This window comes from Pimephales promelas, chromosome 18 (genome assembly GCF_988280905.1).
Source record: "Pimephales promelas chromosome 18, fPimPro1.hap1.1, whole genome shotgun sequence".
Classification (NCBI taxonomy): Eukaryota; Metazoa; Chordata; class Actinopteri; order Cypriniformes; family Leuciscidae; genus Pimephales; species Pimephales promelas.
Window position 1 is genome coordinate 8,321,155 of NC_142786.1, and position 18,964 is coordinate 8,340,118.

The following is an 18,964-nucleotide window of genomic DNA, read 5'->3' on the forward strand; positions in this document are numbered from 1 at the left end:
CGGAGTGTAGCCTCCTCTTGGGCTTTAGCGCACGGCGCCTCGCTAACAGACATCTGCAGAGCTGCAGGCTGGGCGACACCCAACACCTTCGCCAGATTCTATAATCTGCGAATTGAGCCGGTATCCTCTCACGTACTCGTTTCGGCCAGTTCTGGATCCGCTCAGGTGTCTTCGCTTGCTCGCCACTCCACTCCCCGGACTGGATAAGTGCGATATTTCCTCAGTTCTTCCATTGAAGTCTTGAGTCCTCCAGCACCGACGATGCGGGCACCACTGCGTGGCTCTGGATGCTAGCTAGGTGCCTCCATGCGCACGGTTCCCCATGGTAACCGTCTCATGTGTATTATCCACTGTAAGCCTCTCTGAGCATGTGTCTTCCCTTGGCAAGCCATCTGCCACCCCTGGAGTTTAAATCAGTAGCCACCTGCGGTTGGTACTCCAGTGTTCCATATGTGTCCCTATGTGGCCATATGTGTATTCTTAAGTCCTCCCTTCGGTAGGCAGCTGGTAGCATGTCCCCTTCGGGATATGTTTCCCAGTGTACCTTGGTAATCCTGTGTCAAAGTCGGATCCCCAAAAAAAAAAAAAAAAAAAAGAGGTAAGGCTCGGGGGTTCAGTCTTTCGCAGGGCACTGGAAGACAGCTTGAAGATGGCGTGATGGCACAGACCCCCAATCTCCGTCACTTCTGACGTAACTCGAAGTGACTACGATAGGGAACGTCTCGGTTACGTATGTAACCCTCGTTCCCTGAGTAAGGGAACGGAGACGTTACGTCTCCCTGCCACTTCTGCTGTATCGCTGGGTAGAGGCCGAGTTCAGTCTTGGCTCCTCAGCGAAGACATACTGCGGTTGCGTTCACTTCCTCCTTTTATACTCACGGAGTAGGGCGGAGTACGCTATGCAAATTTCCGCAGCCCCAAGGCATTGCATGCCATTGGCTCGTGTTTTAATACTCGAAGAGGATTGGCTTTCTATGCGAAACCCCCAATCTCCGTCACTTCTGACGTAACGTCTCCGTTCCCTTACTCAGGGAACGAGGGTTACATACGTAACCGAGACGTTATTCCAGTGTCACATGATCCTTCAGAAATCACTCTAATATGCTTATTTGCTGCTCAAGAAAAACTTATCTCTTATAATTATCAATGTTGAAAACAGCTGTCCTGCTTAATATTACAGCACATCAATGTGGAACATTGATAAAAAGATTATTCCAAGATTCTTTGAAGGGAAATTTCAAAAGAACAGCATTTATTTGACAATTTGGGTAACTTTGTAAAAGTATACTGTACTTTTCTCACAATTTAATGCATCCTTGTTAAATAAAAGTTAATTTTAAGTCCTCCACATAAAATAGAATTTATTGCACTCCATTAAATGCAAGTTCAATATTAACCGGTTCACATCAGTATTTCCTGGCTTAAAAAATTTTCACTTTTTCAACATATGATAATGGGAACCTTGATCTCAGGAATTCAAAAGGAAAAAATTAGATGAGCTGTTTTATTTTATATTTATCTTGTCTATGGGGTTTGCATTTTTTTTTTCAACGAGGATCCTGCCTTAGAAAGTCACATGTACACAGCGATGCAGCTCATTAGCTGTATGTATGTTCTAACCTCTAGCACTGATCGATGGTGTTCCTGATGCTCTGCACCAACTTCCTCCTCTGTAAGTGACGTCAGGGAGGCTTGAGTGATAGACCTGCGGCGGGGATCACGAGCTCTCTTTGACCTCAATGCACCGTTCAGCACTAAGGACATCTCATCCGGGTCCAGATCTTCCAGACTCACACTGAAAATGAGACAGAATCAACACTAAATTCACATACATTGTTATTGCATGACACAACACAATACTCTTGGCAAGTAATTGTCGGTCGGACTTGTTTTTGTCCTGTCGTCTATTCTGAGTACCACAAATTATAAGCTCCACAGTACATCTGCAATAACATAAACAAACCTACACATATATACAAATTTCATTACATTAAAAGATTTATAAAAAAAACTTCAATCTCACTCTTTTCTCTTCCTTTAGTTGATTTTAAATCAGTAACACTAACCAGAGAACGACCCAAACTGAAGTGTAATGTTAGCTCCCTACTGGAGAGACCTATGTATGTATGTGTGTGTTCTAATCTGTGTGTGTGTGTGTGTGTGTGTGTATGCGTCTTTCTCCTCATTGAGTACATTGGCACTGGCTGGTAGTGATCTCACAATAATAGTCCACAGAGTGACACAGTAGAGCACTATATCAGCACAGTTGTGAGGACGAGTGAGTGAGTGTGTGTGTGTGTGTGTGTGTGCTATTGCTTGTGAGTATGTGTGTGCGTGTGAGTTTGAGTGAGTGAGTGTGTGTGTGTGTGTGTGTGTTCATGTTTATATGTTCAGGTAAACCCTACAATATCGGGACAAAATGTCTCCACAAAGATGGCAATATCTGAAATTCCAGTCATTGTGGGAACATTTTTGGTCCCCATGAGGATAACATCTTATTAATCATACTAAGAGATGTTTTTTCAATATGTAATAATGCAGAAAGTTTAAATAGATTGAATATATACAATTTATTCAATACAATTTTTACAGTATAAAAATCATTATGTCTATGGAAAGTCCCCATAAAACATGTAAACCAATAATTTGGGCATGTTATGTCCCATATTATATATTGTAATGGCTGTATAAATGGCTGTATATATTGTAACTCCGTTTAAAGTATTGTAATTTAAAAAAAAAAAAAGTAAAAATGTTCTTTTAAACATAATATGGGTAGGAAAAATAGACTTAAAAAATAGACTATAGACATTTTATATGTTTATTACAGGGTTAACCATTCATTTCAGTAAACATTTTAAGTAAATAATTTAATTTGTGAGGGTTTGGTGACAAAAAGACACATTTTTTTTATATTATAAAATGCAAAAATGTTGTTTACTTAACTTGAATACTTTAACTCAGCAGATATCCATTAAACTGATCAAAAATAAACAACTTATAATGTACTTAAACTTAAATTAAGTAAAAACACTTATAATGTAACAAAACATTCACATTTCCAATAAATTGTGTTCAAATTTATCAAGGAATTACAAATGGATATCAAGCAGCACAATGATTTTCAAAATTGAAAACAAGAAATATTTCTTGAGCAGCAAACCATCAAATTAGAATGATTTCTGAAAGATCATGTGACACTGAAGTCTGGAGTAATGGCTGCTGAAAATGCCAGCTTTGCAATATAAAAAAAAATACAGCTCACAATATTACTGTATTTTTGATAAAAGCCATGGTGAATGAGTGTCTCTTGTCAAAAACAATAAAATATATATGATATTATGTTTAGCCATCATAATTAGCATTTTATTATATGTCAGTACAGATAAAGCCAAATTAGTCACAATGTCTTTTATTTTTATTTTTATTTAATTCAGGCAGAGCACACTTGGATGATTCTGAAGAACTCAAGTTTTCACCTGCGTGAGTCGTTGGGTTGATATCCCTGTGCCACGGCTCCAGGTTCCCAGCTGTGTCTCCTCCAGGGGTCGATCTGAAGCAGGTGACGAGTGGCAGGGGAGCGTAAGGTCACGACCGGAGGGCCGGGGGAGATCGGTGGAGAGCATTGAGGAGGTGAGAATGAGGAACATGAAGGACGGGGAGAGGGAGGAGGAGTCCTCGACATCTAGGTGTAATGAGTAAGGGAACGAACAAATGAGTTTGTGTTGTAAGTGTGCATGAGAATATTTCATGCAAAATTACTTGCATGTAATCATACACAGTTCTTTCTTCACACAGAAACACATGTGACCCTGGACCACAAAACCAGTTACATGGGTACATTTTTAGAAATTGAAATTTAAACATCATCTGAAAGGGGAATAAATAAGATTTCCATTGATGTATGATTTGTAAGGATAGCACAATATTTGGCCAAGATTGAAAATCTGGAATCTGAGGATGCAAAAAAAAAAAATCGAAACATTTTTTATGTTGCCCAAATCTCCCTTTTAAACGTACAGTGTGTAATTTTTGGCCACCAGGGGTCACGCAATCAAAATAATAACAAAAGACGTACTTTGATGACGTCGGGAAAGAGCGTGGGCTTACGGGAGTTGTTGTCGTTGTCAATGACAACCAGCCCTCTGAGGGAGAGAGGGAGTGCGCGAGCCAACCAGCAATACGATGTTCATTGAAACACACGCGCTCTGTCATTCCCCAAATTCCTCGCTCATTCTAACTAATTATTTTGACAATCACGTCTTTTCGAACAGAGAGATATGAATTATCAGACCCCTATTAAATCAATATTCCATCTAGCTAGTATTAAGAGGTGGTTTAAAAACACGTTCACATTTTGTTAATAATTATAATTACATTTATACTATGATATTGAACACGATAACGTTGGTGAACTGCATATGAAGCTACTTTCTACTTTATTATACTATACACGACAGCTAGTCCGTCTGCGTTTTACACATGACATCATCGTTTCACAAAATATACGGATAGATATAGTTAGCTGAAAGAGTGCTCATTAAGTTGCCCATTTATGTTCACGATTGTGCTGCATTCACTCCCAAAAATGTATGTTTTATATATTTATGGTAAGAAATTTACAAAATATCTTCATAAAACATGATATTTACTTAATATCTCAATGATTTTTGGCATAAAAGAAAAATCTATAATTTTGACCCATACAATGTATTGTTGGCTATTTCCACAAATATAGCCATGCTACTTGTGACTGGTTTTGTGATCCAGGGTCACATATGGACAATTTCATACCGTGTCCATAAGGTCAGGCAGCTCCTCAGGGCCCATACTCAGATTATAGCTTCACTGCTCCCCCTACAGATCAAAATATGACATTACAGATTCTTAAGAATGCATGTCCTTGGGTAAAATAGTTAAAACAACAAAACATAACACAAAAGTCATATCCAATACACCTGCTAGAGATCCAGACCACCATTAATCCGTCAAGTCAAATTATTAATAATCTTTTAATGCCGTCACCAGCAAGACTATCTTCAAGGTGAGAATAAAGTCATTTTTATTAATGAAACCTAAAACACTTAAAAATTAAAACAAGAATAATAAAATTAAAACACTTTTTTGAAAACCATTTAAACATATGCCTGAATAAAAGCGTTGTCTATTTAGGCTACATTAAAAACAGCTTCCCAGCTTCTTGTGGTGTATTTACAATAAATTATATAAATAATAATAACTGCAATATTGTTTCATGAAGAAAATTGTGTGCAGTGGTATGAATGGTCGAAAGGGAATTATATGGTTGCTAAGGTGTGCTATTTTTTTTTTACTACATTGTTATCTAGTTGCTAAGGTGTGCTGGATGGTTGTTGCAAGGTTGTTCAAGTCAAAGTCTCTAGATATGCCTCAGGTCTCTCCTTCAATATAAGTCTATTTGATTTTATCTGATGTGCTAGTTTTATAATCTGTTAGATGAAAATCTTAGGTCCATTTCATTCCTTAAGGTGCTTAAAATGGCTATAATAAGTGTAACCTAATGTAGTCAGCTTCCAGGGCCATCCCAAGGATGATGTCGGTGTATTCGCAATCACCTTCCAGAGGGTTGGGTCCCCTTCTGCCCATTCGCCATAGGGCCCCCTAAAGCGTAGGCTGCTGTGTTATCGCACCACGTGCATTGCCCTTTAAAGACGGCCTTGGTCAGGTTTATTCAGTCATATAAAATATTTTTGACTTCTATACATCCAGTTAATTAGATGTTACCAGTATTTCTAGGATAATCTCATATCACAGTTCCGTTTATAACAACAATAAAAGTCCAGCACATGAGAGAATTCATCCAGTCATAAAAGCATTGCACAATGCACATTTAGTAAAAATGTGTCGTAACCTCACAGGGAGTTTATGGAGAGCAGCTGATGGGGTGGGAACAGCTTTGGTTTATGTTTTCACTCCAAGAGTCTGCTTTCTCTCATTTTACCTCCCTCTTCCTTTCTTCCCTTTGGTTATTGCATAACACCGTTTTGAAATAGTCTGAAGTGGTTCTTCCATTCCTTTTCTTTATCCCCATTCTATTAGGAATGCATTGTGAAGCACGCACATGTAAAACCACTATATAAAACCATTTCCTCTACTATAATGGTTCAGTCATTTTAGTGTTCCAGTTTGCAACACACATTAAAAATGATTAATGTTCTGCAAATAATTTGTAGGCTACATGACACGAAGACACGGTCTGCCAACAGGCCGAGATAAGGTTATTACCTCTGTTCCACACACCTTTGTGTATACAAGCACGTACAATGAGAGAAAGTAAGTTGACTTACTTTACGATAAGTTAAGAGAATGTAGAGGTCGAGATTGTTGCAATTGCAGTTCATGATTTTGTTTCCTAGCAGCAAAACTGTTATGGCACTGTGTGTAAAGCATTTCAAACATGCATCATTGTTCTTAAACACAGTACATTTCTACTATCAGAATTTGAAATAAAAAAGAAAAAAAGGCATAGTTCTCCCAAATTTTTAAATCATGTCAATTACTCAGTTTTTTTTTTAAAACCGTGGAAAACAAAATAGGTTTTTTAAAGAACATCTCCAGTTTACTATCGTAACCTAGGTTCCCTGAGAGGCGGGAACAAGACATTGCATAGCAACTAGGGTTGGGTATCGTTTGAATTTGAACGATTCTGATTCCGATTCCGATTTCTTGTTCCTAATGATTCTCGATTCTGATTCTTTTAAGAGGCAGGGTCAAAAAAGTTTAGCTAACCTTGCTAACCAACGGTCTTTCTGAAGGAAATAATCCTTTCTGAAGGAAATACTCCTTCTGTCACAAATACTCCTTTTGTCACAAATTTTGCATTTTGCCGAGATTTCATTATTTTTAGAAAAGTGAAGCCACACTTTGGACCGCCGACGTAAGCTACGCATGTTCGACTAGCGCGGTTATGCCAACACTTCCGGTAGACGCTTCTTCGTAGGTGTTGTTCAGCGTTTTCTTCTTCCGCTCGGCGGACTGTGAATATTGAAACTAGGAATCGAAATTTTAACTTTTGAACGATTCCGGGAAAAGCGAAAAGTTAGTCCCGATTCCAATCGATACTCGATTCTCGATACCCAACCCTAATAGCAACGCTGCGGGAACTCATCCCTTCTCCACTTTTATTGAAAACTTATGGGCTAAAGTCAGCTTGGAACAGCTGGCCAATTGTCTCGAAGTATGCAAATACTAACAGCCTCGCAAGCAATATAATATGCAAGGGCACGACAATTGTGTCAGGATCACGACTGAACGTTTGCACAGTGAACACGGCGGCTAACGCAATGTCTTGTTCCCGCCTTTAAGGGAATCGAGATTTCGATAGTAACCGACGAGAACCGACCTGCCCAGTCTGAAACGGGGCAGATCTGTGCCAGGATCTGTTTCAGTGTTGTCATCCTGAACGCGCGCTTGTGAAGTGCTCTGTTGATAGGTCTCAGGTCCAGAGTCCACCATCCTTCTTTGGCACCACAAAATAGCAGCTGTAAAAAACGCTCTCCTAAGGGACACGCTCAGTCTGAATGAACAGAATATACATACATGAAACGCCCGGAATAGCCCTCAACACGTCTAGGAAATGACACAGTGGTCGTTACATTAGTTCTACGGCCGCCATTGCCATTGGCTACGTGTTTGTATTGGAGCCCCGCCCCAGTGAGGCTAGAAGCACTGGCAGGGAAACAGTTTATGGCGGGGTAATATTGGCACTCTCGCACCCTCGAGAGCCCATTATAGTTATGGGCTGTGACTCCGCACTGCTCTGGGGCAGGGCAAGTGACAGTGTTGGGTGTAAGAGGAGAAAAAAGCTCTTTTTGTGAAGGATATGTGTTTTTATTGTGGAACTCACACAAACAGATACAGCATTTCACGAGTTCACACTTACATATAATTTTGAGTGAGTAAGATTCAATGCGTATTTGGCGTGCTGTCCGGAGGGAGGGCTCCGAGCTCGGAATTCTGCCCGAACCCAAAATACTCCCCCCGTATGCAAGTGATTTTTAGAAAGAGGAGTGTGGAGAACTAGGAGTGTGGAGAAGGGGTGGAGGAGGGATGCTGCAAACTGTCAATGGATCGAGGTAAGACTGCTAAGTCTATTTGTACCCTCTTATCATTGACTGCTGATTGCTGTCCACTCATGTCAATTATCTGAACATGCTCCTCTCGAACTTAGTTAATAAAACTTAATTTACACAAACATTGCATTTGTCGCCTACCAGAACATAGGGGACACGTTGCAGAACACAGCGTTTGGGGGCGGGGCCTCCAGTGGACTCTCTTCTCCTCTTGATTGATCCATCAGGGTGAAGGCTTGGTATCCGAGAATGGTGCGCTGGCTCTCTTGCGGCCCGGGCTTCTCCTCTGAACTTGAAGCTTCCTCCGAGGCCCCATCCACTGCTTGTGGCGAACGTCTGGCTCAGGGTGGGGCACTGCAGCAGGCTGTCTAGCTGGTCCATGAGTGGGGCGAGGTGCAGAGGAAGAGCAAGACCTCGACAAGTGCTGGAGCGAGCGACAGGGCATCATGTGTTTCATCGCTTTCATGCACTTCTGCATCTCGGAGAAACGCTCTGTGACTGACTCCACGGCGTCACCAAAGAGGCTGGAGGGAGTGTCTGGAGTCAGTGTGAAGGAGTGTCCTGCGGTCCGTGTCCTTCATATCAGCTGGGGTTAACCACTGGTTAAACCCCATGAAGCGGCCAATGGCCTGGGAGGAGCGCGAGGTCCATCGCCGCGTGCAAATCATTGACGATGTCAGCATCCACAACGCCACCATCCAGGAACTGCAGAAGTGTGGCCTAGAACACCTGCAATATGGTCATGGAGTGAAGAAAGCTCGCGTCCGCAAAGAGGACAGGTGCGCGGTGACAATGGATGATGGCGGCTCCAGGTCTTAATGTCATCTTCACCTCCAGGTGGCAAAGGTCCCTCCAGTGGCTCGCTGGCGGCAGTGGGCCTCGTCCCCGTTATAGCGCAAACCATCTCCCTCTTGGTTATTAGGGTAAGCACCGGAAGCTCAGCGCAGGTGGAGTCCGTGAACACCGCCTCGGCGTGGCCCAGGCAGGCAATGCAGAACTCATGTTTGTGGGGCGGGTCAATGGGGCCCACACAATTCTGCCATGTAGAAGCCATCGAATGCTTAGAGAAAAAGATGCTAGTTCTCCTCAGGTGCAACTTCAACAATGGCAGCATGAAGAAAGAGATTCTGCTCAGAATTTGAGCAACAATATGCGACGATAAGAACAATAATTACATTGGTCATCATAGGTACAAATATTATTAAAGGGGGGGAGGTTGATTGCGATTTCACTTTTTTCATTTTAAATAGTGTGTAATGTTGCTGTTGGTGCATGAACAGTATCTGCAAAGTTGCAGCACTGAAAGTTCAGTGTAAGCAGAGATATCATCTTTTAAAAATCAGGAAGTATATTGCCTATAAAAACGACTCGATTGGGACTACAGCTGGGTTTTAGAAGTCACTAACCCATACATTTGCATCAACCCTCCCTCTGGAATATGCAGAAAAGGGCATGACCATATTTTTGAGGCTCGTCGAGTGTGTTGTGTTAATCCAGCTGTCAGGTCTTCTGCGTTCGGGGTTCCCACGGACGCTGTACTTCGTCAACAATGGATACAATTTATGTTTGATTATGTTCCTGAAAATGACGATCGTAATCTAGCTCTTTATGCTGTGCATTTACGGAAGACAGCTTCCAGAATCTTCACGAGTTCAATGCCGGATTCAACAAGAAACTGTTGCTAAAACATGAAATAGTTCCGACTTTAAAACCAGAGGCAGCAGTTGTTGGGACACAACCTGTAAGTAGGCTAAGACTTCATCATTTTAAATGTATTTGCATGTATAATTCTAGACGTAGCCTTGTGTTTTATTTTTTCAAATGCCAGCGCTAGCTTTATAGCCACTAGGCTACTAGTTATGCTATTTTGTGTCTACGACAAACGCGTACAAACATTATGGACCTAAATTTTGTATAAGGACTGTTGTATGTATTTTTGATGTATATATGTTTATGACGTTATTTTCGATTTGATCAAGAACGTAAACTAATGCTAACACTATTTAGTAGCCAGTCAGTTGCTATTGTTGCCAGTCAGATGCTATTGTGTAAAACAAACATGTATAAAGTTAAAAAATGTAGCAAATTATCATTCAGAAACGTTTAGTAAGAGCCGTGTGTGGTGAGTTTCTGATTGACTCTCTTCATCGCGGCTTTCTTGGTCTGATTCTGCCTCAAACTGATACTGCAGTTCGACACATATTTACATCTGGACCGGAGCTCATGACATGCACGTTTCTCCATTAAAGGTAATGGGCGTTAACCTTCCGGACAACGTGAGCGACAGTCACAACACGCCGGTCCAAACTAACCAATCTGAGCCCACTGCCTGTTTCTGAGGGAGTGGTTTCATAGAATCAGGAGTCAACAGCTCGTTCGAGGACAAAGGAGAGCGTGGCTGACAATAAAGGTGAAGTTTATGAAAAATAAGACTTTTTAAAAAAGAAAAACCACGAATACTTGTTATATTGCACCCCATAAACACAATCATGCAAATAAAAAAAGCAGTCAACCCCCCCTTTAATAATAAACTAATGCAAAAAAACATGTTTTTTTGGCTGATGATTTGGCTGCTACATTTTCACCTTTGGCAGGTGTGGTGAAAAGTAAATTTTGGACTCTTGACTCAGATGTCATAACATTTAAAATTCCACAAAATCATCACAAGATTACTGATAATAACATAATCACATTATGTCAAAATGAGGGCAGCCAGAACTTTTTTTCCTTCACACACACAAACAAGATCAGCAACTGTCTTTTATACATCTGCTCACCCCTCCTTCTCAGTCTTTCAGTCCTCCACCGCTCCTGGGTCTCTTTTACACTCCTCTCGCTTATACATTTACTTGTTCTTGCATGCTTTTGCCTCTCTTTGTCCTCCACTCAATATTATCCACCCTAACTTTAGAGTCTAGAACAAAAAAAGGATAGATCAAATTACAGCCTGGGTCTCAAATTGTACTCTGGGTCTGGGCCGAATTTCGAGCTCGGAGCCCTCCCCCAGACAGCACGCCAAAAACGCATTAAACTTCACTCCCTCTATTTGTATGTAAGTGTGAACACTTAAACCGTTTTCAATCGGGTTTCCCCAAATATTCTGTCCATCTCCCATTGGTCAAAGAAACAAATAGTCTGCCTTAAGTAAGCCACTGTTTAAGCCAACATTCTGTGATAGTTGTGATCCTAAAAAAATACATTTATGTTTGGGGTGGAATATTAGCTCATCCTGATGTGTATTCAAAATGTAAGTCCCAGTTTATATTAAGTAGCTTTAACTATGTACTAACATTGAAATTAATCATTTGATTGATACAATGGACTTATATTTTAAAAATACCTGTATGTAATTACAGCTGTAATTAATGTTTGTAAATACACTTGTAATTACGTTATAAACCTACCCATACCACCACACCTGTCCCTAACCTTACCCGTATCACACCTCAATAGCAGCAAAAGTGTTTACAATACAACGTGAACGCAATAAGTACATTGTACTTATTGTTCTATGTAAGTACATAGTACTTAAAGCCACTTAATATAAGTGGGACCAAAATTGGTATAAAAATAGATTAATTAGATTTTGATTGTGGGAGTGGGGGGTGGGATTGGTTATATTATACAATTTATTCACCAAGGATAAAGTGATTTAATGTTACAAAAGATTTTGGTTTTTAAAAAATGCTAGTTTTTCAGGATCAAGAAAAATAATTGACCACAATTTCAACAAAAATATTAAGCAGCACAACTGTTTTCAACAATGATAATCAGAATATTTTTTTTCTTGAGCACCAAAGCAGCATATTAGATGATTTAGACATGTAGAAAATGGTCAAGATGATTTGCTGAAATTCCAACCGAGCATCAGAATGGGGACGAAAGGTGATTTAAGTGACTTTTGAAAGTGGTTTTGGGTGCCAGACTGGCCGGTTTGAAGATTTCCAAAACTGCTGATCAACTGGAATTTTCACAAAAAAAATGATCTCTAGGGTTTACAGTGAATTATCAGAAAAAGAGAAAATATCAAGTGAGCGGAAATCCTGTGGACGAAAATGCCTTGTTGATGCCAGAGGTCAGACTGTTTCCAGCAGCTGACTCACACAGGCTCACAAAAATGGGAGAATTAGAAGATTGGAAAAACGTTGCCTGGTCTAATGAGTCTCGATTTCAGATGATAGGATCAGAATTTGGCTTGAACAACTTGAAAGCATGGATTCATCCTGCCTTGTCAACGGATCAGGCTGCTGCTGGTGGTGTAGTGGCGTGGATATTTTCTTGCTTGGTACACATTGGTCCCCTAAGTGCCAATTGAGCATTACCTGAGTATTGGAGTATCTACCGATGGCTACATACAGCAGGATAATGCACTGTCAAAAACCTTTAACCATTTTAAACTGGTTTATTGAACATGACAATGAGTTCTCTATACTTAAATGGCCTCCACAGTCACCAGATCTCAATTCAATAGACGATCTTTGGGACGTGGATGAACAGGAAATTTGCATCGTGGATGTGCAGCTGACAAATCTACAGCAACTGTGTGATGCTATCATGTTAATATGGACCAAAATCTCTAAGGAATCTCAGCACCTTATTAAATCTACAGTATGCCACAAAGAGTTAAGGTAGTTCTAGACTCTAGAGGCAAAATGGGGTCCACAAGCAAGAGCAAAGTGTACATGCATGACATTAAATATCACAACTGTAATATTGTTGTCAAGTGACCCTTAGTCCAAAAAGTAAAAAGCCATGCAAAGTAAAACCTGCATCTAGTTCAACTGCTTCACAAAGCTTGCATTGTTCATTACTTTCAAGGAATCACACGACATTTTGTTTTGTGTCTCAAAGGCAACATCTTTCTGTCCAAGCTTTCTTTTAAATGTCCTGCGATTTCCTTACAGCCCATGTTTTTATATTCCCCTCCCTTCTTACAGAATCCACTGATGTCATGTTCACACTGGCTCCCTCTCCCAAAAAGCAAACATGCAGAACAATGGAAGAAAGGATGTGTACAGTAAAGTTGTACAAGCTGCATGCGAGTGTGTGTACATACGCATGTGAGTGAGAGTCGAATTGGTGGTGATTGAAGGTGCATCACTGGCTCACTGCATTCAGTTCATGACTCACCTGAAAGTTGTCACCATTAGCAACTGAATTAGCATCCAAAACTGAGGTAACTGGACTTTTGACATTTAAACAGAGCCTTGAATTGTACTGCAGAAACACAAGCGGATGACTTCTGATTACAACCGAATCAAATTGATGGAATTCATGAAACTGGCTGTGGTCGCCTGGTGAATAGAAACTTATTGACATTCTGCAGGACTCATTTTATGAGTTATGACATCAAAAAGTAAATCCACCAACTAGAGCCAGACCGATATATCGGTAGGCCGATATTATCGGCCAATATTACTTTTTCTAAAATATCGGTATCGGCAGTTATAATGGACGATAAATGAATATTAAAAAAAAATAAATTTGGACGAATCACGCTTCAACCATGCCTTGAGTTAAAATATTTTAGGTAAAACTCATAAATAACTACAAATAACTAATGTTAGGGAAATCTGTTAATATTTTGTTGCGCGTTTCTGATAGAAAAAAAAAATATTTATATCGGATACATCGGAATATCGGATTTTAAAACCAACAAATATTTGTATCGATATCAACCTTCAAAATCCTTTATCGGTCGGGCTCTACCACCAACCCCTTACATTTTAAAACGACAGATCACTAAAATTACAAACAATTACATTACTCACTTTCATTTGTTCCAAACCTGTATGACTTTCTTATATGGAACACAAAAGAAGATGTTTTTAAAAATGTTCATGCTGATTTTTAATTCATTTTAATAAAGAAAATGTATGGCAAAATGGTTTAGAAGTACATACAGTATCACCTGGTTGGTGCCTTTCATTTTTCTTGAAAACTAAGTCATCATTTACTCACCCTGGTGTTGTTCTAATGTCATATGCCCTTTCTTTTTCGAAACACAAAAGGATAAAACATTTTTTTTTTGAAGTACTGCTCGCGCTCTGCATCAAGCTTTTTAAAAAAAGACACAATGGTCACAATTCCACACAATGGTCTCATGCAACCAGTTGTATATTCCAAGTGTTCTAAGGGGTATACAATAGGATTTCATATATGAGGATATATACATCACTTATATAACATTTTTATTCATCTTTATTTCTCACTTGTGTGCTTTTTCTGTGTGAGTCGCAGTGAACTGCGGCACTAATACAGTTTCATGAACGTGCAGTTGCACAAAGACCAATGGCCAAGGTCAGGATTTTTGTTAAACAGTGCATTTTTTACCTTAAACATGGCTGGGGCATCGATATCGTATCGTGATTAACTGTCCGATTTACACCCCTAGGAGTTACCCTGTCTAGATACCCACACTGCTGGAGGGAACAAAAGCAGTTAAGAAAGCATCTAATTGAGATGGAGGTATGTTTGCAATAGCTCTGCAATTCAGCACTTAAGTCATGTTTATTTATATATATATATAGCCAAACCTTACAATGCTTTAAAGGAAGCAGCTTTACAGTTTTAAACATTAAAAAACTGTGTCAGTGTCACTTTCATTTAGACAACTTCAATTTCTAGTATAGCTAAAGTAGCTATGTTTTTACTCACGTCGAACCTCAACGGACTAAACAGAAGAAGTGAACCAGAGATTTCCACGTCAAAGGTGGAGCCTCATAGACTCATACCTGCTGTGCAATAACCACAGACTAATACAGTGGTGCAGGTATGATATTACTTTGTAGGCCAGAATCAGTGCACAGTCCTTGAATGGGGTTTTAGTTAAATGCTAAGGTAAATAAGGTAACGGTAAATAAGGTCTGTGGTAAACACAAGCTTAGGACACTTTCACGTTTTATTCGTACGACATAAAAACACATCAGTATTAACACACGTTTTTTAAGCTGTTAAGTGTCTTGAAAAAGGCGGCTGCTAACAAGTGGATAAATGAAAATGTTGAGGAGATTAAACAGGTAACTCAAACGGCTTTTACAGCATTGCTCTTACAAACTCATATATACGGGGAAAATGTTTTTGAATAAAGACTGAAAGAGTCATTTATACCTTACCTTTAGTTTTTTATTTCTGGCGACTGCATTTAGGCTTCAAAATTCATAAAATTTCTGTCCACCTATGATAATTATCTTGATTGACAAAACATTTGTATGTATCATAAGCCTTTGCTAATCACAGAGATGCTTTTTAACGATAATCCAAAAGCCTATGGGAAAATCCTATTGGTTTTTTGTCGAGAGAACCAGTGTGATGCTGACTGCAGGTTGTGATGTCTTACCTGCTGCACTCTATTGTAGTTACCAGCTGGAGCAACTTTTCCTAACTCCCGAAATGAGCTCCAAATTAACTTAATTTGGGGTGTTTTTGTTCTAAATGGCATTTTACTTTTTCACATTTACTTCTGTCTCTCTGAAGATGTCTACCCCCCTTGCCACCTTGTGTGCTGTCAGTCACCAACTGACCATAAACATGCCCTCCACCCCCTTCCCTTTGTCACCCCTCACTCTATTTATCTCCTCTTTCTTTTCTTATTCGTTGCAAAGAAGGCCACATGTAGTCTCAGAGGGGGTTCTGAGTAATACAGAACTCAGAATACCTCTTACTAATAACTAGCCTAGTTATATCACTGTTAGTTTCCTGTTACAGCAGACTTTGAACAATTCAAGATCAACCAATGAACAGCACTTTAAGTTCTAGTATAAATATATGTAATAGCATTAGTTCAAGAAATGTTAAAAGGTCACAAGATCAAAAGCACTGACACATATAAAAGGAAATGACCTCACCAATCAAAGCAATCGCAATCAGATCAACTGTTCCAGAGAATCAATGGTAATCAATGACAATCATCTCTGGGGCCAGTTGCGTAAATATAGCCATTATGTCAAGACAGTGTTTTAAGATCTACTGTATGACCTAAGAAGTTAGTCAAGGGGCAGTCAGTCTTACTTTTCGGTATCAAATTAGGCCAAAAAAAAAAAAATGTATGACTAACTTGTAAGACTAGTCTTAGCGGTTTATGCAACCAGCCCCTTGTCTTTAAGTTATCAAAATGTAGTGAAACTGTGTGACTTCCAAGTAAGCATTCCGGTCATGTTTGCAGCATGAAAGAATGAGAGATTCCATGTTTATGATACGCAGACTTCTACGGTACTCCTCCACGTAATGACGCCATTAACAGCAACTGTGCCAATAACACACTTGAGACTCAGGCCACACACATTGATTGGGTTCGCTGACCTCTGCTCAACTTTTCCCCTTTTTCTTATTGCCTTAAATGTCATTTCATTGCTATTTACTGGTCTGTCTCCTTTGAGTTACATTTCTTTATTTTTTTCATTTTTTTAAAACAACAGAAGAAATAATATTATCATACAAATAATAATGAATAAAAGTAAATGGGATCTCAGATGACGTTCAAATAAAAATAATTCTGTTTGTTTATAGGCTGATACTGTATGAGCATTCATTCAAGAGCTTGATGCATTCTTTGATTCTATCTAGAAAGTGACCCATGTATGTCTCTTTTATATATGCTACACTTTCATCTGCCGCTGTCCCATCTCCAAAGCAGATCCTGATCATGCTTAGTTCATCTTGTCTGTGTCAATTTCACCCTTAACCTCTGTTTTCCCAGTTCAATCCTCTTTGCTCATTCTCTCTCCCTCTCTCCATGAAGTCATGTTTTTAAACAGAACTCCATAGGCAAGAAAAGCAGCAGGTCCTCACAAAGGTCTCAGGTAGCACAGGGGCCCCTGGAGATTACAGATATAGGGCCAGACACAAAGAGCTTTCTTTCGCACACTCAATTACACATTCTCAACATCCAAATAGAATTTCCTTCGCCTAATCCTTTCTTCACTCTTAACGGCTGTCATTGTCTACAGAAAGAACAGACCGGGTTACGCGCACTCACGCACAATTAAGTATTTAACAACGTAAGGTATTAATAAACATTTCAGTTCTCTGAACTGCTATTTAAAAAGAACCTGTATAAAGCAGGACAAGTTTATAATGTTAACGTTACGTGTCCGCTTATTGATATTTGGTCGACGAAGACGGACTTAACCGGTGTTCTGTTCGTTTTCTTTATTTTTTTTCTCTTTTCATTGTGATTGTAACGTTACCAGACACTCAAATTGTCAATGAGAGGTCCCACTTAATAAAAACTGTAGTGACTTTTAGTGACTTACCTGTCCGCTGTGATGTTCTGTTTATATTAACTTATATCCTAACGTCTTTTTCAATTTCCCCCAGACAGACGCTCCTCGATGTTTACTTCCTTTTCAAAAACCTTTAAAATCCTCTTGGAGTTTCATTTAAGCACCGTAGACCAAATGGTTTTCAATCATGACATTCCCGGACAAACTCCGGAAAAGTACAACATCATCATCATCCCCTCGTTCGCCGGGAATTCCTGTGCTCGCTCCCGCGGCCTCTGACCAGCGCAGTCGCCCCGCCCACATCCTTGACGACATCACAGGTCCATGCAGGTGCTGCAGTTGGACTGTATTTATGGCCATATAATTTAGAAAACACACTACAAATATGCGCGGCGTGTGTGTGTTTGACAGAGTGAAGTGAAATTAGTCTGAAACACATATTGTGTCAGGGTTCCTACACTGTTTGACCAACTAGGTTTCATGTCTTTTCCACTGATTTTAAAGATTACTCACTATGAGAACTTTCTTGATTTTTAGAGATGAGCATAACTAGAAATATATATTCACTTTAAAATGTCCATGAATTTTTATTATTATTATTTTTTTAATTTTTTTTGTTAATTTGTTTACTGAGCAGATTCTTATTCAATATACATTCCCATTAGTTTATTAATAATAATATTGTTTATTTCTTAATTTTTCTGAAAAAAAAAATGTATTCACTATATAATTATATATTCACTTCTATTACATCTTAATTACTATTAATAATAGTTGGTGCATTATTTATTTTTGTTAATATTTTGTCAATTTATTAATAGATTTTCCAACCCTGCAAATCACACTTTTTTCCTCAACATTTTCTGGCTTTCCATGATGGTGGAAACCCTGATATGTGCATACTGAAGCAAAATTAATCAGACATTAAAAGGACAAATTACTTTTAATTTACACAAAGCAGAATCAAAACAAACCAGGACATACATTTAAACTAACAAGTTGTATAGGAAAAACCGCATGCACCAAATTACTCAATAACATTTTTTATATAGCTAAGACAATAGTATCGAATTATATAAAAAACTAAACACACATCAAATCATTATACATTTGCAAATACACAAGCAAATGAGACACAAATACTGCATAAGAAAATCTGACACATAGAGACAAAAATCACACTCACTAATCTGACATGCTCCATTAAAAAAAACATAAATAAACATAATAAAAAACAAAAAACAGTGGTCTGTTGACATATTTGATTCATTAAACTGTGTTGTTACACATTAAAGGAATTACAACCCTCAGGCAAATGTTACATAAAAGAAGACAGTAACATTCTTGCAAGTCAGGTATAGTTTACAAAATATATCATGACAGTAATATAATAATTTGTGCGATATTCACATTACAATTTCTATAGGCAAGAGTGTAAGAGGGCAACATTTTGTAGCTATGTTTAGATGATGGAAGACTTCTTAAACTGAACAGTTATTTTTAAACCATCAAGGAAGACCAGTTTCCTTTAAAGGGACAATGTGTAAGAATTTCTCCCATCTAGCGGTGAAAATGTATTTAGCATTCAAACGAATTGTGCTCTCTAGCGCCTCGCTTTTTCAAATGCGC

At 39.1% G+C, this 18,964-nt stretch overlaps 1 protein-coding gene across 2 annotated transcripts in view; it reads right to left on the reverse strand.

Annotated features, from left to right (window-relative positions):
- The window catches only part of arhgef2a (Rho/Rac guanine nucleotide exchange factor 2a), a 70,714-nt gene extending 53,122 nt beyond the window's left edge, over nt 1–17,592 (reverse strand). For both annotated transcript variants that reach the window (XM_089122693.1, XM_089122692.1), the window contains exons 1-4: nt 17,366–17,592; nt 4,795–4,857; nt 3,480–3,685; nt 1,621–1,795 (exon numbers count right to left, since the gene is read on the reverse strand). In XM_089122693.1, the coding sequence (XP_088978819.1) occupies nt 1,621–1,795; nt 3,480–3,685; nt 4,795–4,830 (417 nt within the window). In that variant the 5' untranslated portion in view covers nt 4,831–4,857; nt 17,366–17,592. The remainder of the gene's footprint in view (nt 1–1,620; nt 1,796–3,479; nt 3,686–4,794; nt 4,858–17,365) is intronic.
- Nucleotides 17,593–18,964: the final 1,372 nt, after the last annotated feature.